Source organism: Protopterus annectens, chromosome 1.part0 (genome assembly GCF_019279795.1).
Source record: "Protopterus annectens isolate FY-2018-M chromosome 1.part0, PAN1.0, whole genome shotgun sequence".
NCBI classification, from domain to species: domain Eukaryota; kingdom Metazoa; phylum Chordata; order Ceratodontiformes; family Protopteridae; genus Protopterus; species Protopterus annectens.
The window spans coordinates 1,717,743,212-1,717,768,211 of record NC_056725.1 but is presented as its reverse complement, the minus strand read 5'-3'; the positions used below and the strand labels follow the sequence as shown (position 1 = coordinate 1,717,768,211).

Sequence of the window (25,000 nt, the reverse complement as noted above, 5' to 3'; positions counted from 1 at the left end):
AAAACACAAAATAAAAACTGACTATAAAGACAAAAAGCAAAAGTTGAGTCCAAAGGACAACAACATAGCTGAACTTAATATTCAAACCACATTTAATACGATGTAAGCGCTTTCGTTTTTAAACTTTAAAAACGTTTTCAGACATAGTTCTAAACACAGAGTGTTTCTTAAATATCAAAGAGAGACAAGTCATGTGATCACTCGCCCCAGATGAAAAATTTAAAGACATATACACATACTATGTATATGCTTAAACAGTTTGTGTTTAAAAATTGCAAGCAATAATAAATAATGCAAAGATCAACACCATAAACCTAAAAAAATTCAGATAGCCTATATAGGTTGTCTAAATACTTTAAAAATACATTCCTATCTAAATACATGTATGCTACTCATAAGGTTAAGAAATGAAAACCTTTGAATTTTTTTTTTGAATGGGGGATGAACATAAAGAACATGGTGGAAAGAAAAGTCACCAAAAAGGTAATTCATCCAAGAATGACTAAGTGTGGGCAATGTAGTATGTGTAGATATGTTTTGGAGAGTGACACATAATAATTAAAGGGAAGGTTATCAAAGATCAAGGGAGGTATAACTGTGACACTATGGGGGTGATTTATGAGGCTTGATGCCTAAACTGTGAAGGTTTTTATGTAGGAAAAAACGAAAAAAGATTGTGTAACCGGAGTTATGAGCATACGTATGACATAAAGAAGAAAAAGACAACTAATTCTCTTTTTAGACACTTGTAGAACTTCCCTGAACAAACTTTTAAATTTAGTGTGTTAGAAAAGGTGGAGAGGAATCTGAGGGGAGGTCCTTGGTCAGTATATTTGGAGAGACAGGAGGTAATATGGCAATTGTGACTTGAAGCCTATAGGCACCCAGGACTTAATGAAGCAGTTAGCATAGCCCCCATGTTAAAGTTATAAGCTTTAGAGAGATAACAAAAAAATTCAAAGATTTTCATTTTTTAACCTTATGAGTAGAATACATGTATTTAGAAAGGAATGTATTTTTTTAATTATTTAGACAACCTATATAGGCTATCTGAATTTTTTTAGGTTTATGGTGTTGATCTTTGCAGTATTTATTCTTGCTTGCAATTTTTAAACACAAACTGTTTAAGCATATACATAGTATTTGGCTATGTCTTTAAATGTTTCATCTGGGGCTAGTGATCACATGACATGCCTCTCTTCGATATTTAAGAAGCACTCTGTGTTTAGAACTATGTCTGAAGAAGTTTTTAAAGTTTAAAAATGAAAGCGCTTACATTGTATTAAACGTGGTTTGAATATTAAGTTCAGCTGTGTTGTTGTCCTTTGGACTCGGCTATTGCTTTTTGTCTTTATATTCCGATTTTTACATAGCTCACATTGACTCTGATATTGAAAATTCTGCTTTATCACTTTATCTCTTGTTCCCATGTATCTCAAAGAAGCTCAAACAGGTTACAAACCTTACAGGGCTTCTGCCACTGCAACATGCAGAACTGTAACCCACTTTACCCTTTCAGACTTGTTCGAATTTCTGTTCACAGTCATGAATAGACTGCATTTCTGGATTCACTGTTTATCAGAAAAAAGTATACTACAGTGAGATTTTTCATGGAAGCAGCAGCTATACCTTTTCTCAGATGAAAGATAAAATGGCTTATTGACATTTATGTCTATCATAGCATTGAATATTCTTTATATGAATAACAATGCTAGCTTCAGTGTTGAAGATGTAAAGAGCTCTAACTACATTGCAAGTGACGCCAAGTTCAATTAATGACTCAGGCAACAATATGACCAATCAAGGAATTATGAGGCTTTGCCTGCTTGTTTCTGTTTTGGGAGGGAAGAAATGACAAGTGCTAGCACTGTTCTTTGTTTTTTGTAGCCATATTCATTTATTATTTATCATTTTGTTGACCAGGGTAGTCTGACTGGACTGTGGTACCCCCTTTTCAGTGAAGGCTGGGGGAGAAAAGTTTCAGCTACAAAATAAGCAGTTTTATACAACAAAGAAAAGTGTAAAAGCTTAACGTAGCAATGTGAACAAAGAATAACTGAAAGGCAGTTGCACTAATGAAAATCTATAATTAGTGGGCTATAGAACCATCACATTTGAGTACATGACAAATTGGCATATGCATTGAGTTATAAAATGTAATTTACAATTTTACATTTATGGGTACGAGAAGTATGAGAGAAGATGTGTGGGTGATAAGAGTAGAAAGCAGAGAAGGGGTTAGGAATATGTGAGTAGAAGTAAGGAATATGTAAGTATTATAGTTGCATGGGTTATTACTAGGCTAATGACCACTAGGGCCCTTACAAGCCTAGCCATGCACCCCAAGCCATTTGGGTCCCAAGTATTGGACTGGGGAGGGGGCATGTTAACAGGCAAGTAGATAGGGATTTGTAGAGGGTTCAGTGTGTTCATTAGGATAATACTTTTCTTATTGAGGACCTCTGTTCATAAAGGACATGGGGTCCAGACCAGGGGTAAATTTACGATTTTCCATCCAGTTGTCAAGGTTTTGTTTGAGTAGCATCAGGGATGAACTCTGTTCTACATGAAAGGGGAGCATATTCCATAGTGTGGGGATCTTTTGGGGCACATATCTGTCTCTCCAAGTTCTGTTTATGTCACAAATGAAGCTCAGATCCCTGGATCTAGTGTTTCTGGTGCTGTGTGTTCAGCACATGTGCAACAGATCCATCAGGGTCGGGTCTGAGCAAGTCCTGTAAGTCACGCAAAGATCCCTGTCAGCAACATGTACAAGACTGATTACAGAGACAGAGCCTTTAGGCAATCAGTGTAGGACAGGATATTCATGCCCTGAATTCTCCTGGTGAGAAACATTTCTGGGTGTTCCAACTGTTGCAAGTTTCTGGTTAGATACATGCCATAGAGGGCATTGTATTTAATCATAGGTCTGATTTGGGCCATGTAGAGTGGTAATATAACTTATTTGGACATGGAGGCCATACCCTTACCTCTAAGTTGGGAGATATATAATGATTTTCTTTTTATCTTAGCTTATATTTTTTTCTTTTATGTAACATTTTTAATCTTATCTGTAGAGCTTTTCTCTCTGGACCTTCACTGAAAATTGGAGAAATCCTAGTTGGAATTTCTCTGTAAACAGTAAGAAATAAATAGATAATCATCTACATACAGGGACAGACCAGCAGAGATGTAGATTTGCATCTATATCAGAAGATCGAATGCTAAAAATAGCGAACATTCTTTTATCGAACTTAAAAACATGAAACCTTAAACTGTCGAAGGAACAGATCAGCACATTTTTTTCCCAGGGAAAAAATTTGCTGATCCAAAAACAAAAACAGTGTACAGGAAAAATAAAGCCCCCCCCCCCACACCCCCCAACTTAAATATACCAACTCCGAGATCACACCACAGTGGAGAAAACAGCAAAATCCCGAGAATGGCCCATCAATTTTTTTTCCCTGGGAAAAAAAAATCGATGTTTCATGTTTTCGACATTTTCAAGTTTTGCTTTTTTAAGTTCGATATAAGAGCGTTCACTAATTTAAGCATTCGCTCTTCTGATAAGAACCCATAGATTTTACTTATGGTTAATGGGGAATTGTCTCTGGTGCATAGTCATTGTGCAATGGTGTAAGGTTCCACTAAGGGTAGCAGTGCAAGATAGTTTTGCAGTTTGTATATTATATTATGAACAGTTGATAATTGGGTGACAGTGGGAGAGTATTGTAAGCTTCATCATTGCTACCAATTTTGCTTTTAAACTGGCCATTACAGTACAGGAAACCAGACCATGTGATGTACATAAATTACTCATACAAAATGAAATATCCCACTATTTAAAAAAAAAAAAATATATATATATATATATATATATATATATATATATATATACACATGCATATGTTATACTCATACCTCTCAGCCTGTGACAAAGTAAAAAAATAATGGGGGATGAACATCTGAAATCAGAGACAGATTTTAAATATTGTTCTTGTATATTTAGGTGCTAAAATAACAGCGTTTACATTAACGTGCATTTTTAAAGAAATTAAGTCCAAAACTCAAATATCTGTCATTATGTAGCAACTGCAATCCTCACTGTTTTGCCAGGAAACCACGAAGTGTATGAGGAACAGACCAAATATATAAAGCAAAAGTCAGGGGCATTCTGAGAAATGAGGGAAATTTGAGCAGTATGGTTATACCAATATCGCAATTTAAAAAGACTATTATACAGAAGTTGTAGACATCCACTGTAACAACAGCAACAAGCAGTAAAGAACTTGAACATCCTAGAGTATAATTCAATAAGGCAGGAAAAGCAAATGATACGATGCCATCCTTCCTCATTTTGTTTTAGCACTACCACTGGAAAGAGACAGCAATTTCTATATATGGTAGGTAAATACAACTGACAGTTGGATAGTACTAGTAATTTCCAAGAGAGATGTAATAAATAATATACAAACTCCTGTTTATGACTCGGTTCCTCACCCCCCCCTTTCAACTTGAGCACTAAACCAGGCCATCTTTTGTTGGAGAGGGTCCCCCTGCACCATAGTGGCAGGAGTGTGCAGTTAGAACTCATCTGATTGAAGGCTGTCAGAACAGGACTCAGTTTTGAGCTTTTTTATTGGTTAATTTGTTTAAATGAATTTGCTCTCATTTGCTACATAAACATCGCGTTTGTGTAGGTTTGTGCTTGTTTGTGCATCCTGCACTGCTGAGCAGCAGTGGGCACCATTGGCGGTTATAGACGCAAACACTTCTAGCTGCAAATTTTCCCTTAGTAATCTGCTGGTGATCCATTGGTCAGTTCTCACGATTGCCCCTCACTGACAGGTGATAAATTCAGTGAAGTTCCTGAGGTACCAACACAAATCCTACCCACTAGCTTTTCATATTTTTTGTCCACTTCTGTCCTCTACTTTACCTGGTTCTTCCTGTCTTCTCCCTGTTTTCTGACCAGATCAACTTACCTAGCATTATGGATGGACAGTTTCCCACAGTTTCTCCAGCCAGCCTGGTTGACATGGCCATCCTGAGGCAATGTAGTAATTGCCTCATGTATACTGACAACCCACTTCTTCTAGTCTACACAATTCATTATATGGGAGATGCATCTATATCTAGAACCTAGAATGCAGGCTCTGTCACTCACCAGTCAGTTCATTTGATACTAAACAGGTTGTCAGCATGCACACCTCGCCTCCTGCATCTACCAAACCAACAACACATAAACCTACATGGGCGGAGGTCCTTACATGAAGCTTACCTAAACATCAGAGACCTCCCAAACACAAACACAACCATGATTCACATAATGCATCCTCTGCAGAACATAGCACATATAATATATCACACATAAGTGTCTCACCAGTCAAGCCTCTAAGGCATAACGCAAAAATGAACATCTTAGTCATAGGTAAATTAATTGTGAGACACAAAGATATCCCTTTCACCAGGATGGATAAGGAAAAAGTCACAGTCAGCTGTCGGTCAGGTGCCAGGATCCACCATGTCACACATGCACTCAAGTCTCCAAAGAATAGGCACTGTTATGACTCCATCATAGTCCAGGTTGGTGTGAATGACTTGAGATGTACCTCACTGGACTATATGAAGAGAGACATGACTGTGCTCTCTGATTATGTGTCTCAGGCAGGTATGTCCCTAGCCTTGAGCAGCATTTTACCTTCACCTGGGATGATACCTCGATACAAACAAAAAATGACTGACTTCAACAATTGACTTAGTTTCTGGTGTCATTCAAAGAGGATCCAGTATCTGTCAGCCTGGGATGACATGGTCAACACACTTTGATGCTTTGCCAGAAATGGTCTTCATCTGTCACCCATGTGATTTCTGTTACTGCCTAAGGCTCTTGCCACCTGCATAGTGCCTTTTTTAGGTAATTTTGCAAGGACAAAATTCCCTGATGTAAAAAAACCCTCTAAACACAACCTCAAGGTTATGCTGCTAAATTCTAAGAGTTTAAACCAGAAACTGCACTCACTGGAAGTAGTCCTCACCTTGGAAGATGCTGACATTGGTGCAATCACTGAGACCTGGTTTAAGGCTGCAGAGAGCACCCCAGCTGTACCAGGTTACATTTTCTTCCACACGTTCACACCACAAACTGAAGGTGGGAGAACTAAAGGAGGTGGTGTATCAATATTTATTAAAGATAAATACACCTGTAGATTGGTTAAACAGCACAATTCCTTTGAATTACGTCAGGTGCAATTGACTGTAGGACCCCCTTCCATGAATCAGGACATCCACTCAGCCTACTTGAATCTACTTGAGTCAGTCAAGATACAACCAAACACCCTGATTTTGGGTGACTTTATTTGACATCCAATGACTGGGTAAATTATATGTGCTCTAACTCACTTGCTCAAAGGTTCCTGGACTACTTTAACTCCAGTGCCCTGGATCAGCTGGATGACACACCTACAAGGGGCTCAAACATCCTCTGTCTGGTGCCCAACAGCATGGGGGACTGCTGCACCACCCCCAATGTGTGGCCATCCCTGGTGAGATCTGACCAGAATTCAGTCTCACTAGAAGTAACTATAATACAAGATCCCCCACACACCTTAGCAACAACTAGACTAAAAGTCTTCTCCAAGGTCAATTACAACCTCTTATATGACAGCACAAATAGCTTCATAGCCCCCCCCCCACTGATGGAACAGACACCTAAGCTGAGTTATACACCACTGCTTCATACGAGCACCTGTACAATTTGTATTGATTCTGTTGTACCTGATAGAACCAAAGCAAGATCTTCAAGGAAAAACAGACCTGCCTGGTGGACAGCTGCCATTAATAGGATATACAATAGGAGAAAAAAATTGCTGTCTAAGAGTAGGAAGGAATGGTCTCAAAACTGGAAACTCTTCCCATCTCACCTTAAACAAGCAAATAAGACTCCTAGTGAAGGCCTCCAAAGCTAACTACTAATCTAGATTAGCTTCCCTAACTAAGGATAACCACAAGGCGTTCTTTAGTTACATCTGTAATCTCAAAGGTAAGGCCCAGATTTGCGCTGAACTCGTAGTTAATGGTAATACATATACAGAACCTGTGGATATAGCAAACCTGCTGGCTGACAAGTTCAGTGAAAACTTCACTCCCTGTCCCCACCACATATACCCCAAACATCCCTAACACCTGTCCCCCACCTAGTATCTCTGAGGAGCAGGTCTTAAACGCCTTCTCCAAGGCCAAAATCACAGCCTCTGTGGGACCAGACAACATCCCAGGCTGTGTTCTTAATAGTTCAAACAGGAATTAGCATCACCAGGAATTAGCATCACCATTGGGCATGCTTTTCAATCACAGCCTAAGCACTGGCTTCATCCCAGCAGAATGGAAAACAGCCACCATTATGCCTTTGCACTACCCCGGGAACTATAGACCCATTAGCCTGATCAGGCTTGTCTACAAGGCCATGGAATGAATCATCATGGACCTTATTAACAAAGATATACGAAATCTCCAAATACTCGACCCCACCCACTTTGGCTTTGTCAAGTGGAGATCATGGCTGTTAAACTTGGTGGACTTCTTTGAGACAGTCACCAAAGCCCTAGATGAGGGCAAATCTGTGCATACTGCCTACCTAGACTTACCCAAGGCCTTTTACACAATCCCCCACTCATAGGTTCATAGGTAAGTACTAGGCTAGCTGTCCAAGGGCATTTATAATCCTAGCCAGAATGTGTTGGCTTTCGCCACCCCCTTAGATTAGTTCCCTGTGCCACTGTCCAGCAGAGCCATTAGTTCCCTGTGCCACTGTCCAGCAGAGCCATTAGTTCCCTGTGCTACTGTCCAGCAGAGCCACTGCAGTGATTCCCCGGGGTAAATTTTCTGTTTCCCATCTACCCATCAAGGTTTCTTTTGAAGAGTGTTAGTGAGGGCCTCTGCCTGATGTATATTGGAATCCTGTTCCAAAGCATGGGGAGTCTCTGGGATAGGAATCTATCCCTCCAGCATGTCCTATTTATCATTGTGGTGAGGTTTATATCTCTAGAGCGTGTGGCTCTCCGGGATTTGTTTTTTTTTTCAGGTGGAAAATGTCCATCAATTCTGGGTTGGACATGGCCTTGTATGTAAGGCAGAGATCACCTCTTAGTAAGCGGTATGCAACCGAGTACAGCTGGAGTTTCTTGAGTCGGGCTGCATAGGGCATCTATTTGAGGCCAGTATTCCTCTTGGTCAGGTACTTTTGTGGTCTTTCTAGCTGTTGCAGGTGTCTTGTAAGGTACATCCCAAATGGGGCGTTGTATTCTATGAAGGGTCTAATGAGTGATGAGTAGAGAGGCACAATAACCTCTAGATGCGAACCCTTTTGTGATTAGGTGAGCCACATAGAAGGATTTTCTAACCACCTTGACAATATGACTATCAAAGGAGAGATTACTATCATAGGTTCATAGGTTCATACTAGGCTATCTGCCCTAGGGTATTTATAAGCCTAGCCAGAGTGTGTTTGGCTTTCGCCACCCATTTTAAATTAATTTTGCTCTGCCCTTTTTCGAGGTTAGTATACTGTGCCTCTGTCTAACAGTGACACAGAAGTGATACCCGGGGTAAACCTACGATTTCCCTTCCACTCATCAAGATTTCTCTTGAAGAGAGTCAATGAGGGTCTCTGCCTAACATGGACTGGGATTTTATTCCAGAGTGAAGGGAGCCTCTGGGTTATGAATCTGGCCCTCCGGCATGTCCTATTTATTTCAGTGCTGAGGTTCAAGTCTCTCGAGCACGTAGCTCGATGGGATTTGGATTTTCTGAGTTGCAGCATGTCCATTAACTCCGGGTTGGACATGGCTTTATACATCAGGCACAGATCGCCTCTGAGCAAGCGGTATGCCACTGAGTAGAGCTGGAGTTTCTTTAACCGGGCAGCATATGGCATCTGTTTGAGCCCTTTGATCCTCTTGGTGAGGTACTTTTGGGGTCTTTCCAGTTGCTGCAGGTGTCTGGTAAGGTACATCCTAAAAGGGGCATTGTACTCAATTATGGGCCTGATGAGGGATGAGTAAAGAGGCACGATGACCTCCCCTGATCTAGATGTGAATCCCTTCATGATTAGGTGGGCTATATAAAAGTTTTTCTAACCACTTTGGCCACGCGGTTGTCAAATGAGAGATTGCTATCAACTTGGGTCCCCAGGTCCCTAATTACTTCTTCTGTAATTAATGGATTACCACCTATGTGGTAATTTGTGGGCACTTTGTTTTTGACAAAGGGGATGATGATACACTTTTTGGCGTTTAGCTTGAGGCCATGGCTCTGGCATCAGTTGTCTGTTTCTATGAGGCCCTTTTGGAGGATGCTTGTGTCGGCTAGAGAGTCGATTATGGCGCCCAGTTTGCAGTCATCTGCTTGGGTCCCCAGATACCTTATTACATTTTCTGTATTTAGGGGACTACCACCTATGTCGTAGTTTGCAGGTACTTTGTTTTTTCCAAAGGGGATGACTATGCACTTTTTGGCATTTAGCTTGAGGCCACGATTTTGACACCAGGCTTCTGTAGGGTGTCTGTATCAGCTGGAGAATCAGTTATGGCCCCTAGTTTGCAGTCATCTGTGAACCTGGTCAGCCATAGTCCTCCTATGCTTCCCTGTACCTCTGAGAAGTATATACCGAACAGGAGGGGTCCTAGGACTGAGCCCTGGGGGACGCCACTTGTAACTGGTTTAGAGTCGGACGTAGAGCCTGCAACTCTCACCATGTGAGTTCTATCCATGAGCCAGTGGCAACCCATCTCGTGACGTAGGGGTTTATGTTCAAGCTGGTGAGCTTGTCTATAATACTAGAATGGGGAATGGTGTCAAAAGCCTTTGCGAGGTCTAGGTAGGCTGTGTGGACCTCCTTTCCCTCATCTAATTCCTTGGTAACTGTCTCAAAGAAGTCCACCAGGTTTAGGAGGCATGATCTGCCCTTAACAAAGCCAAACTGGGTAGGGTCCAAGGTTTGGAGGTTCCCAATTTCTGTGTTAATAAGTTCCATGATAATGCGCTCCATAGCCTTGCAGACCAGGCTAGTCAGGCTTATAGGGTGATAGTTCCCGGGGTTCGTTGTGGCTCCACCTTTGTGGAGTGGGATAACAGTTGCTGTGCGCCACTCTGTGGGTACATAGCTTGTAGAGAGGCTGAGTTTGAACAGTGTATTTAGGTGAGGGATTAGGTCATTTTGGAGCTCTTCTAAGACACAACTTGGGACACCGTCCGGTCCCATTGAAGCTGTGTTTTTGGCTTTGGATAGGGCTGTTTTAACCTGTGTGTCGGTGATTGACAGGGTCCTACATTCTTCTGGTATGGTTAAGGGCCCTTTAGGGGGTGAGAGGGGGGTGAAGTTTGCATTAAACCTGTCTGCCAGAATGTTGGCAATATCAGTTGGTTCAGTGAATTTTGTGCCATTCTGCACTAACTCAGAGCAGATCTGAGAGTTTCCACTTAGGTTCTTGACATAGCTAAAGAACGCTTTGTGGTTATCTTTGGAGTCATTGGCAATTTTTCTTTCAAAACTAGCCTTGGATGATTTAATGAAGGATCGTAGTTTCTTGCTGATACTGATCAGGGATGTCTTTCCTTCTTGGGATTTTACTCTTTTCTGTACTAGTTTCCTCCTTCTGTTGTATAGCTTGTTTATGGTAGGGGTCCACCAGACTGGTTTCCTTTTCTTGGAGGAGTGAGTCTTGGTTTTACTTGGGATAGCACAATCCATGCATTCCTGCAGATGCTCATAGAATGCCTTTGTAAAGGTTTCAACAGCTTGGACAGCATTGTCCTTTAGCATTGGGGGCTGTGAACCTTTCCACCTCGGTCTTAAGTAACGTGTAGTTTGCTTTTGAAAAGTTTTCACGGTGGTTTCCTTGATTGGGGGTGGGGGCGGAATGATGATATCCAGAGAGATTAGTCTATGGTCTGATCTAACCAGCGAGGGGTTGACCTCTGGTGTGGAACACCAGTCGCTCATGTTGGTGATGACCAGGTCCAATATGTTGTTCCCTCTGGTGGGGGTGTTGACCAGTTGATCCAGGGCATCTGAATTTATAAATTCTAGGAAGCGTTGGGCAAGGGAGTTAGTACTTGAGTAGTTCTCCCAGTTTATGTTTGGGTAATTGAAATCACCCAGTATTAGGGTGTTTGGTAGAACCTTCATATTTCCCAGTGTCTCCAGAAATGCAGAATGGGGGTCCTGGGCCATGGTGGGTGATCTGTAGCAAGCTACAATTTGAATTGCAGTTTTGCCCATTGTTAGTTGCACATGGATGATCTCTGATGCATTGTGCTGCACTACTAACCTGGAGGTGTGGGTATCCTTGATGAATATGGATACATTCCCGCCTTTTGTGTTTCGGTCCTGGTTCTGTGGCCAAAAGGTATGGTATGAGTTATAGCTTAGTAGTACTGGGGTGCTTTCAGGAGCCTTAAACCAGGTTTCTGTTACTGCACAGATGTCGATGTTCGCCATACTGAGGAGGGCCTTGAGTGCATGCATTTTGAGGTTTAGACTTCTGGCATTGAGTAGCATTACCCTCAGTTTTTGGTTACTTGTGCTATTTATGGGTTGCAACTGGCTGCCTCACTGATAGAAGTCATATAGTCAAAATAGGAGACTCCACCTCCTCCAGCAGACCCTTAACCAGTGGTGTTCCTCAGGCGTCATTGATAAACTCATCCAGCTGGGTATCAACCCATATATTGTCAGGTGGGTTGCAACTGGCTGCCTCACTGATAGAAGTAATATGGTCAAAATAGGAGACTCCACCTCCTCCAACAGGCCCTTAACTAGTGGTGTTCCACCGGGATTTGTTCTGAGACCCCTACTGTTCAGAATCGACTTTTCTGAAGTACAGGATAAAACTAAAGGACTGTGGCTAACAAAGTTAGCTGATGACTGCAGACTGGGAGTGATCATTGAAACCCCTAGTGAAGATTTTACTCAGACTAATGACCAGTGCGAAAGTCATGGCCTTAAACTTAATGCAAAAAAAATGCATTATCATCCCCTTCAGCAAGGGTGATGTTCCTGCAAACTGCCTCAACAGTAGCTATACCCTAAGCATACAGTCAGTGGTGAGAGATCTGGGCAAACAGGTCAACAGCAACCTTAGCTTCAATCACCATGTCTCCACAGTGGTAAGAAGGGCATTTTATATTGCTCACCCCATAAGTAAGGGCATCAGAAAGAAAGAGGTTATAAGCCTCCTGTACTCTTCCCTCATCAGTCCAATAATAGAGTACAATGCTGGCTTTGGTATGTTCCTTTCCAAACACCTGCAGCTATTGGAAAGAGCACAAAGGTTCCTTCAAAGCAGATTCAGAGTATTCAAGATCTGTCTTATCCGTACAGACTGAAATCATTGTCATTTTAGTCTGTGTTGTACAGGCTGCTCAGAGGCAACCTGTGCCTTGCATAGAGAGCAATCTCTGACCCAGCTTTAATGGAAATGCTGCACATTTGCAAGTCAAATGGCACACTCGTCACTCACTCAAAGGACCCTAACCTGGTATGTGTCATCAACAGAACTTGCTGGAGAGACAGATTTGTCTCACAGATGTTGCCCCTCCTTTGGAACAAGCTTCCTATTCATGTTAAACAAAGTCCCTCATTGGCCCTATTTAAGGATAATTTAGATGATTGGATGGGTAACCAGAACTTTACCCCAGGGTTCCTCCTGTGTCCCTCTTGGACAGGGGCATTAGGTGCTGATTTTAGTGTCTGTTTGAACCAGTTCTTTGTACCTGGGCTTGGATGACCGAAAACAGTAAGATTCTCTTCAGTACTTCAAGGTTTCAGAAAATGACAAGACGCAGAGAGTGGCAGTAGGCTTTTGCCACTCAACTGATTTGTGACAGTAGACAAGTCCAGAATACTAAGAAACTCTTACTTCTACTGCTGGATCTTTGGGTTTGACGTGGGAGTTCATTTAGCTTCCATGGATATGGAGGATGCCTGTCTGGACATTGTTAATCATCCTGCTCATGGGACTTGCTAAGACATCAAGTAAGCAAGTTCAGTTTCTAGTGTATCATTCTTCCTTTTGACTATTCTGTGGCATCAAGGGTATTCAAAGACTGCCTAGCTCCAGAGTCTGTCGTGCTATAGACTCAGAATATTCAGCTATATCCCTATATGGGTAACTTTTTAGTGGCAGTAGAAACTGTTGTGTTTACAGCTGCAGCTAGTCTCTATAATCACCTACTTCACTCAGCCCAGAATTATGCTAAACAAGATCAAGTCAGCTCTGCAGTTAACTTAAAGAAAACTGTTTTGGGACCAGTGCTGGACACCTGGAGATAACATTTATGCTTCATATGGCAATCATTCCTGCTTGTTTTCATCTAACCATATAGTTTCACATGCAAGACTGTATGTGATGGAGTTGGTGGCTGTTGAAAGTGGTGCCAGGCTACCAAGTCAAAAGGAAAAATGACTCTCTCTTCATATAGTTGTAAAATACTTCAAATGGGTTGCACAGCTTCAAGGCTTGTCGCTGTGCATACCTTTCTCCCCACCAGTCTTAACTCAATTTGTCATAATATATTCCATATGTTATACTTGGGGAACTCATTTTGTTTCCTACAAAGTAAAGAATACTTTGTCTAACAGGAATGTTGCCTTTACATCAGTCTCAGATTGAAGAAAATTATATAGGAATCAAGAGCTTTTAAAACCTTGTAGCGATTATTGGTTACTAGAAACAAGGAAAACAAAATTCTTTGTACCTGAATAACCAAGGGAGCAGTAGGCTATGCCCCTTATGAATGCAGACAACTTTCATCTGGAAATGGACAAGAGTTCACAAAGTAAACATACAGACTATCTTTTTTAACATGGAAGGACTCAAGTTTAGCAGTCACGTTGAACAGGAAAATAACTCTTCAGAACCATAGTTAGGACAGCTATTGATCGGGGCAGTCTCCAGACTGATGCCCTTTTGGAAAGTCTTCCAAACCTGAGGACTGCCTAGAAAATAATCAGTAATTGGAGGAAAGAACTTATGCAAGCTCTTAGCTACAATTACTAAGACACAAAACTGTTAAATACATTCATTTAAAGAGCCACCATGTCAGCCAGGACTTTTTAACTACATCCTAGTACTGCACGCATGCTCCATTGGTAAATGCCAATCAAAGGCCCTAACAACTTGCACCTAGGGCAGAAAGCAGAGAAAGTATTTTTTTTTTTACAGGTAAGGTCTGTGTATTTGAAGATCTATCACTGCAAGAATTTACAGACAGACATTCAGCTGTATATATATTAATAGGTACAGTGGATATAAAAAGTGTACACACCCTCTGTTAAAATGCCAGAGTTTTGTGATATAAAAAAAATGAGACCACAATAAAACATTTCAAAACTTTTCCCACTTTTAATATGATCTATAACTTGTACAATTCAATTGAAAAACAAACAAATCTGTTAAGGGAAAAATATAAAAAACATACAATAAGCTGGTTGCATAAGTGAGCATAGCCTTAAACTAATACTTTGTTGAAGCACCTTTTTATTTAATTACAGCATTCAGTCTTCTTGGGTAGGAGTCTATCAGCATGGCACATCTTGACTTGGCAATATTTGCCCCCTCTTCCTTGCAAAAGCGCTCCAAATCTGTCAGATTGCAAGGGCAACTCTTGTGCACAGCCCTTTTCAGATCACCCCACAGATTTTCTATTGGATTTAGGTCTGGGCTCTGGCTGGACCATTCCAAAACTTTAATTTTCTTCTGGTGAAGCCATTCTTTTGTTGATTTGGATGTATGCTTGTGGTCATTGAAGTGTTGAAATGTGAAATTCCTCTTCATCTTCAGCTTTCTAGCAGACACCTAAAGGTTCTGGGTCAAAAATGACTGGTATTTGGAACTGTTCATAATTCCCTCCACCTTGACTAAAGCCCCAGTTCCAGCTGAAGAAAAGCAATCCCAAAGCATTATACTGCCACCACCATGCTTCACCGTGGGGATGATGTTCTTTTGGTGATGCAAAGAGTTGTTTTTGTGCCAAATGTACCTTTTGGAACTGTGGCCAAAAAGTTCAACCTTGGTCTCATCATACCATAGCACATTTTCCCACATGCTTTTGGGAGACTTGATGCATTGTTTTGCAAATTTTAGCTAGGTCTGGATGTTTTTCTGTGCAAGAAAAGGCTTCCATCTTGCATCCCTACCGCCATAGTCCAGACATATGGAGAATAGGAGAGATTGTTGTCACATGTAGTACACAACCAGTACATGCCAGAAATTCCTGCAGCTCCTTCACTGTTGCCGTAGGTCTCTTGGCAGCCTCACTGACTAGTTTTCTTCTTGTCTTTTCATCAATTTTGGAGGGATGTCCTTTTCTTTGGTTCATAGGTTGGTACTAGGCCATCAGCCCTAGGGCCTGTGCAAGCCTAGCCATAACAATTCCCTGGTTATTTCTTCCCACAGTATTTACTTCCCTGGACCCCTCTTTAGCAGGGTGACTGACATGATCCCTGGGGTGAATATATTTGTAAGTTCACTGTTGTCCCATATTTTCTCCACTTTTTGATGACTGTCTTCACTGTGTTCCACGGTATATCCAATGCTGTGGAAATTTTTTTGTAGTCTTCTCCTGACTGATACCCTTCAACAATGAGATCCCTTTGATGATTTGTAAGCTCTCTGCGAACCATGGCTTTTGCTGTGGCAGGCAACTGAGTAAATGTCAGGAAAATCCGACTAGGACAGCTGAACTTTATTTGGGTTAATGAGTGTCTCTTTAATTGATGACAGGTGTGCAGCCAAAAAGACTGAATGATCTAATTAAATCAAAAGATGCTTCAACAAAGTATTAGTTTAAGGGTATGCACACTTATGCAACCAGCTTATCATGTTTTTTATTTTTTATATTTTTCCCTTAACAGATTTGTTTTTCAATTGAATTGTACAGGTTATAGGTAACATTAAAGGTGGGAAAAGTTTTGAAATTATTTATTATAGTCTCATTTTTTATATCACAAAAATCTGGCATTTTAACAGGGGATTGTACACTTTTTATATCCACTGTATATATACATATATATATATATATATATATATATATATATATATATATATATATATGTTTTTAAGACGGAGTCTGCTGTACTGAATGTAGCCTAGGACTTTCATTACTGTTGGCTGTGATGAAATTCTTGCTTCTTAGAGGGTGAGGAGTATGACTAGATCTTGTTTCATTGGTCCTTAGAAAATTACAGTGAAACAATTTAATCACAATTTAGTTGAAATAACTATACATTCCTGTGATGGACTGCTGTACCATCCAGGAGTAGTTTCCATGCTTTATTCCACTGTTTGCTGGTTCACTCTTTTGCTCCCCTGTAATGATGCAGTACTGATAAAGTTAGTAATGGAAACTGAATGAATGAAATTGAGATACCACAGGTTAGGAGCATTGCTTTTTTGCTGTCTTATTAAACTACATTCATTTCTCTGACATGAATGATCTTACCTAATTTGAAGATAACATGTTATTTGCAAATGGTTCCATAGCTAGAAATTCTGCATTAATTATCCTGTTAGTGTTTTTTGTTTACTTTAAAGTATATTTATTTTCACATATGATAAAGATGCAATATGATCAGTCCATCATCTTTTACCTCTAGGACTCGAGACCTGTAGAACTTAGGTTGCTTGGCACCTAAAACTTTTCCTGGCCACTAAAATTTTCCCTTTTACCAATGATACCATATGCAAAATGACCTCCTCTCTAGATCTGTTTTGTCATATGTCACAGTGCTGTTCGATCTGTTAGTTATCAGGCTACCATTTATGTTTCAGATAGTTTTGAAAGGTTTCTCTAATATTTTCACAGATTAATGTCAGTGTTCAGCTCTTTTCTCATCCCATTTGCTGCTAATCTCTTAATACTTGAGTATAAATTCAGTGTTTTGTGTGTGTGTGTTAGTTGACTTTCTCCTTCCAACATTTTACTTTATGTACTATTTCCTTGTCATTCTTTGCAATATGTATCTACTAGTTTCTAGGTTTATTTAGTTGGCTTTCAGAGATGGTTTTACGTATAGCTGTAGTCCAGGTGTCTTTCGTTGATTTAGGAAGCAAGAGTTTCCATAGCAGTCTACTTGCATTCTTCCTCAGCTCGGTGCTTGAGTTATGGTCTATTTCTTTATGCATTCTTTATTTTCAGACTGATTATTTAACTCCTGCAATATTTACCAAGGTAATCTAAGTCTGTACTTTAAGATGTAGCTTAGTCAAGGTATCATAACTGGATGCTTGTGCATACATGGCTTTCATATGGCCTTTGTTGTGTTCTGCCTTGATTGGAATCTGTTGCTGCCCCCTCCCCCCATTAGTACTGTTCTGGCTTCAGGGTCAGCAGAAGTCACATATTAGCTGTTCTGTTTTTTTTTTCTCCACTTGATGAATATGGAGCCAATTTCTGTTTTTCTGTTCTTTGATGATCTGGCACATAGAAAAGACTAGTAAATGTCCTGGTTTCACTGTAATGTATATTCCTATTTTTGGGAATGTGATACGTATCTGCTCATTACTTGCACTGGTGCTGTTTACTTTTGCTCCGAGTGACCAGAATTTGTATCCTGTCTACACCTCTCACCAGTCTGGTTCTGGGTTTTGTATTAAAGGGCCATTAGTAGAGAGGATTAGGGCTCTGAGTTGTTAACAAACTGCTTACTGTATTTAAAAGTACAGGATTTGATTCCTTCCACCACAGTTTGCCTGCTGTGTGACTCTGAGCAAGTCAGTTAACCAGATAGTAGTCCTGGGTCACCCCTGAAAAGACACATGTCATGTGTCCAGTTGCATTTACCCAGTTAAAAAAGACATTAAATAAATATGGGCTCCATTGATTTTGTCAACGGGGAATTTGGTCAACATCTGTGTAATTGTCCACATTTGTTCAACAATACAGATAGTTGACAGGTGTAGGAAATAAACAATCGCTGGGAACTGTATGATCTCGGAGTTAGTATATACAATTAGCAGGTGGTGTGGTGAGGCACCCACCCCCCCACTTTAGGGGATATTTTTATGTTTTTCGTTTTTGAAGTAATATTTGCATGCACTGAGAAGCAACCTCAGTGCATGCACAATAGGAAGTCGACGTTTCTCTTTTTGACATGGAGTGGTTTATCTTCATGATGTTGCCATTGTGTTAGTGGACCACCTGAAGGTAAATCATATATCTATGTATCTCTCTATATCTATCATATATGTGTGTATGGTTACCTTACTTTTTGTTGACAGGCGCAGGGGGTCTTGTGTAATGTTGAAGGTATGGATAGCTGAGGGTTGCAAATGTTGTCTGTATGTTTTGTCGAGACAGGTGCGTGGGGTTGGAGGGGGTGACAGTGTTTATGAGTTAGGATTAGGGTACAGAATAGGTGAATGATAGGCGTATTTTTGTGTGCGAGTGTGCATTTTTTAGGGTTAAGATCAGGGTTATGTAAAGGGATTGATGTAGTGGTTTTAGTGTGTGTATGTGTGTGTGTGTTTGTCTGTGAATGTGTCTTTTGTAGTGGCAGTGTTATGGGAAGGTTTTTATGAAGGTTAGCTTTGGAGGAAGGAGCAGCTTTAGGGCTAGGGTAAGCACCTATTACTAAGGTGGGCAAGGGCCCCCCTTCAACATCTTAGTCTTGGGTGCTAACATTAATCCTAACACTGCCCCTTCCCCCAATCCTAACCCTACACCTTACCTTAATAAAAACCTTCCCTTAACACTGCCATTATTCAGACAACTTTGGTGCTAGTGTTACGGTGGGGAGGGGGGGGTTCCTTCCTCGATAATTTGTAGTTTATTTGCTGTGTTCAATATTCTGTATGTTTCAACATATTCAACATTAATTACATTTGATCATACAGTATAGAACCCTGTGTGTGTTTATATGGGTCTACTTTGTTTCATTGAAAGCTCATTTCACTGAATTTCAGTTCACGCTGACCAAATCGCTGAAAGCTCAAATTACTGAAAACTCATTTCACCGAATCTCATTTCACTGAAGTGAAGTAGTGGCAGTGAGTAGAGTACTGTAAGGCAAGTAAAAGGTATATGCCCATTTCCCCACTGTAGTGCGATCCTGGAGTTAGTATATATAGTTGGGGGGCATAGCCCCCCACCTAGTTTGGTTTTATATTATATTTTACCGAAAGTTTCAAAACAGTACATTTTAAACCATAGAAATACATACTTACAACACCAGTGACTAACTCTTTCCAGAAGACAATATAAATCCAAACTAAGTAGGGTGTTACTCCCCCCATAGCCCCAAATGTGGGGGGGCTGTGCCCTTCACAGCCCCCTAAATATATATATTAACTCCAGGATCGCACTACAGTGAAGAAAAGGGCATATACCTTTTACTTGCCTTACAGTACTCTACACAGTGCCAGTACTTCACTTCAGTGAAATGAGATTTGTTTTAATGAGTTTCAGTAATTTGAGCTTTCAGCAAGTTGGTCAGGATGAAGTGAAATGCAGTGAAATGAGCTTTCAATGAAACAAAGTAGACCTGTATATGTGTGCATATATACACACACATATATATATATATATATATATATATATATATATATATATATATATATAGATATAGATATATGTGTATGTGTATATATATATATATATATATATATATATATATATATATATATATCCCCGATAGGTGGATGGGGGATCGTAGGTTTGTCCCAGGGATTACTCCCGTGTCACTATTAGACAGAGGCACAGTAAACTAAACCTTAAAAAGGGCACATTATACTCAAATCAAGGGGTGGCGTAAGCCATACAGAATCGGGCTAGGCTTATAATTGCCCCAGGGGGCAGATAGCCTAGTATGAACCTATGAACCTATATACATATATATATATATATATATATATATATATATATATATATATATATATATATATGTGTGTATATATATATATATATATATATATATATATATATATATATATGTAGTCTTCACTTCAGGTCCTTTTTAGAGTTGTTCACATAATCTTGAACATTCTTTCTTTTTTACTTGTCTTTTCTTGGCAAATGTTCAGATGTTAATGTTTTCATAGGTTCATAGATTCATAGGAGTGTACTGGGCTAATGGCCCTGGAGCCTTTACAAGCCGAGCCCATCGGATTACCCTGGCTTAGTGCCACCCATCCTTAGTTCCTAATGCCTCTGTCAAGCAGAGCCACTGGAGTGATCCCCAGGATGAATTTTCTATTTCCCATCCACTCATCAAGATTTCTCTTGAAGATGGACAGTGAGGTGCTCTGCATGACATGTTTGGGAAGTCTGTTCCATAGCATGGGCAGTCTCTGGGTTATGAACCTGTCCTTCCAGTATGTTCTGTTGATTGTGGTAATGAGGTTGAGGTTTCTGGAGCGTGTGGTGCAAAGGGATTGGGATTTCTTTAGATATAGCATTTCTAACAGAGCTGGGTCAGACATGGCTTTGTAAGTCAAGCAGAGATCTCCTCTAAGTAGGTGATATGAGACAGAGAATAGTTCTTTTGTTTTTTTGTTTAGTTTGTTTATTTAGTTTTTTGAGTCTGTCCATATAGGACAAGTGTTTAAGGCCTAGGATCCTCTTTGTGAGGTACTTTTGCGGCCTCTCCAGTTGTTGCAGGTGTCTAGTGAGGTACATGCCAAATGGGGAATTGTACTCTATGACTGGCCTAATGAGGGAAGATTAGAGGGAGACAATGACCTCTTTCTTCCTGGATGCAAAACCCTTAGTAATGAGATGTGCCACATAAAAGGACTTTCTGACCACAGTGGCAATGTGGTGGTCAAAAGAGAGGTTGCTGTCAACCTGTGTTCCCAGATCACTTATAATGTCTTCTGTATTCAGTGGACTACCATCACTTTGGTAATTCAAGGGAACCGGGTTTTTCCAAAGGGGGATGATGACACATTTTTTAGCATTGAGCTTAAGGCCATGGTTCTGACACCAGTCATTGGTGTCATTGAGGCCTTTCTGTAGGATGTCAACATCACTTGGGGAATTAATAATAGCTCCCAACTTGCAATCGTCTGTGAGCTTTGTCAGCTAAAGTCCCTTCGTGTTGGCCTGGACTATAGAGAAGTAGATACCAAACAGGAGAGGACCCAGGAATGAACCCTGTGGAACTCCACTTGTGACTGGTTTGACTTGGAGTCAGCTACTTTCACACTGTGGGTTCTATCTGTGAGCCAGTTTGCAACCCATCTAGTGATATTTTCTATGATTCCTGAGTGGGGAATGGTATCAAAGGACTTGGCCAGATCAAGGTAGGCTGTATGAACCACCTTGCCTTCATCCACAGCTCTGGTGACTGACTCAAAGAAGTCAACCAAGTTGAGCAGGCATGATCTACCCTTCACAAAACCAAACTGTGTTGGATCCAGAGTTTGGAGATTCCCTGTATCCTTGTTTATTAGGTCCATGATGATGTGTTTCATAGCTTTGCATATCAGACTCGTCATGCTAATTGGGCGATAATTTCCAGGGTCTGTAGTCGCTCCTCCTTTGTGGAGAGGGATGACTGTAGCAGTGCGCCATTCGGTAGGGACAAAGCCTGAGGTGAGGCTGTGATTGAACGGGGCACACAGGTGAGGTGCCAGTTCACTCTGTAGTTCATGTAGAACACAGCCAGGGATATTGTCAGGTCCCATAGAAGCTGTATTCTTGGCCTTGGAGAGTGCTGTTTTAACCTGTGCAGCAGTAATACTGCGTGCCTGGCAATCTACTGGTATTGTGATTGGTCTTTTTGGGGGGGGGGGGTAAAGGTAGCACTGAATCTGTCAGCCAGTATATTGGCAATATCTGTTGGCTTGGTATAGGAGGTACCATTGTGCAGTAGCTCAGAGCAAATCTGGGTATTGCCGTGGAGATTCTTTGCATAACTGTAGAAGGCGATGTGATTGTCTTTACTATCTGCTACAATTCTGTTTTCATGGCTAGCTTTAGAGGACTTGATGAGGAATCCCACTGTTGCAGGATTCCAATACTGACAAGTGATTCCCAAAGCTTAAAAGTTGTACAGAGTGAATGGACCAGAGACAATGGGAGCTGTCTACCAAACCCAGGAGGATGAATCTTGCAAAGTCCTTGATCTAGAAAAGGCATCCACTCTGTAATGTCTTGTGAAGGTGTACAAAGACCACCAAGCAGCTGCTTCCAGAGGGCACCAGAGGAGGATACTGCTCTGGTGGAGTGGGCTTTCACAGGTGAAGGTACGTACTTGCCATTGAAGAAATGGAAAAAGAAAATGGATTTTGAGATCCAGATGGAGCTTGCCCATTTAGAAACAGGGTTGCACAGCTTGCTGACCTGGATGAAAACAAAAAAACTGTTCTGCTTTCCTAATGTCTTTAGTTTTATCAAGGCAGAATCCAAGTCATGCACATCCATGGAGAGAAGTCACTCATAGGTTCGTAGGTGTATATTAGGTTAATGACCAATGGGGTCTTTACAAGCCTAACCATGCAACCCATATGTCTCCCACGAGTTATTATGCTTTAGAGGTTATTGGGGGGCAGATTTATTAGTTAGAGTGTGATTTAACTACTGCCTCTAATTGTGTTTTTGTGGGTAATCACCTTATTGTACAGAAACTTCTTTATACTTGTTTTGAGTTACACAGAACTGGATACTTTAGATCACCAGCCTGGTTCTGGCTTCCATGCCAATTCTGGTCTTAAGTTAGTTTGAGCTGACATAGTCCATTTTGGTCTTCCCTTTCCTGCTATAGAATTGGTTCCAAGGTCAGTCAGGGGTTTATTGAGGTGATCCCTTTCTATGAGATTGACTGTGAGGTTTTCTGGCCACTTGTAGGCTTCACCCTCTGTTTTAATTCAAATGACTCTTTAATGTGAAACTGCTCAGCATGAAGGATTGTTTTTTTCAGCTTCACTTTGGTGCTGAGCTGTGTCATCACTGAACCATTTCAGTGTTCACCTTAGCTATTTTTGTCAACGAATGCTTTGGCTTTGAGGAGACCTGTTTTCTCCTAACATATCTTTGATGTCAGGTTTTTGCTTTGATCCCGCTTCAGGATCAGCCTATTAGTACAGTAATCCTTTTGGTGCTAGGCACTCCTCTGTGCTTTAATTCTTTCAGAGTTGTTCCTTGGAGCTGAAGGTGCTTTTCAGAGCTAAACTTCCGTGATAATGTGAGCTACGGAGCTGATAGTTCTCCAGTCTAGCATCATTGTAGTGCTGGTTTCAGGATCATCTTGTTTCTTGTCTTTGACTCTGAGCTGTTTCGTTTAACTCCAGGAGGCCTCAGCAAGTGTTTACAAGTGTGAGGACCTTATTCATAGCTTTGTTAATGAAAAAGGTCTGTGTCCAATGAGTGTCTCTTGTTTACTATTTACCGCTCTCACCAGCCCGGTTCTGGATCCAGTGTCAGCAGGGTCAAAGCTTAGTCTGCACCCACATACTTCAAAGTTAAAGCTCTAATTCTTCTGGTAAACTCATGACACTCCCAAGGCTGTTCCATATCTGACTTGAACCCCTTTGGGGAATTTCTTTTTTTTATCTTTAAGTCTGTAAACATAAACGGTGTCATTTCACTTTGGCTCATAGTACTTTCTTTAGCAATTTATGTTGTCTACCTTCTTGTAATACTGAACAGTTTCAAGCTATGTTTGTCTTCACCTTCTGTAGTATCTTTCTAATTTCAAATGGTTCACTAGTAGCAAGTGCGTATACAAAGCTTCTGTTGCAGTCTTCCTTGAGTTTCTCAGCTTTGACTGTTTTATTTTGCTCCCAAGCCTCAGCCTTTGTCCATGTGAAACCCACATTTCTCTCTCATCTTTTTTGCTTCTGATCCTCCTTTCTTACAAGAAGGGGGCATGGCTTCCTCCATTCAGGGCATGTGAGTGTGGAATCCTTCTCTAACAGTGCCCAGACACCACAATGCCACATATCCCAAATTGGTTGCTAGGAGATACAATATTAGTGTGTGTGTGTGTGTGTGTAAGTATGTGTGTGTGTGTGTGTGTGTGTGTGTGTGTGTGTGTGTGTGTGTGTGTGTGTGTGTGCACACGCGTGTGACTGACACACACACACACACACACACACACACACACACACATATTTATATATATCTAGCTATATATATATATATATATATATATATATATATATAAATATATATATATATATATATTGTGTGTGTGTATATATATACTTTTCAGTAAATATGCATATCACTATAGTATATTAAAACAAATCTTAGTTAAGCTATCTATTATGTGATGTGAGTAAGCACTGACTTGGATGAGAAACATTGTCACACATTACTATAATGTCCCGAATACTTGCCTTTTTTCTTCAGTTGTGGTTTGCATGCTGATTGTCTAGCACATCTGCATCTGGAGCACCTCCTAGATTTGAGTCCGTATGTTTGCTTGCTACTTTTGTGTTTTCTTTCTTATATAACTTTTTTACTATGTGCTATTCCAGTATATATTTTTTTCAGTTTTGTTGTCTTCCTGGGTGTTTTGTCATTGTGTCTGCTCTTTTGTCTGTGTGGTTAAGCTAACAAGCTGAATGAAATGTAAATTTTAAGAAGTAATCAGCATCACTTTTTCAGGCTGCTGATCAACTATTGTACTGTTTTACAATATTCTATAGCACCTAGAGCAGCAATAGAATCTAAATGGGGAGCAGGGGATAGCTGGCCATGTTGGTCTTTCTAGGCAGCCTTAAGGCATTCTCCTACTGATACAACATAGTGTATGTTAGAATGTTGCTTCGTGGAGTACATGGCAACCAGATGTTTTTTGTTTAGCAGTTGCATCATCCACAGTAATAATAGATATTTATGCTGTATACTTTCCAGGTACTGCAAAAGAATACTCTAGTTTGAGACCAGGATCGCTTGTGGCTGAGCCTTACTCTTGGAAGTATTTAGCAGCAGATCCACCTGTATTACAGATCTGTACATCTGCTACCAGAGCTGCTTTGATGACATTACCATC

The 25,000-nt window shown here is 40.6% G+C and overlaps 1 protein-coding gene across 1 annotated transcript in view; it reads left to right on the top strand.

The window, feature by feature from the left end:
- Nucleotides 1-25,000, top strand: part of ADGB (androglobin) — a 4,124,629-nt gene that overhangs the window by 2,205,529 nt on the left and 1,894,100 nt on the right. Inside the window, exon 19 of the mRNA XM_044074542.1 lies at nt 24,862-25,000. This exon is cut by the window's right edge and continues 3 nt beyond it. Within this exon, the coding sequence (XP_043930477.1) occupies nt 24,862-25,000 (139 nt within the window). The remainder of the gene's footprint in view (nt 1-24,861) is intronic.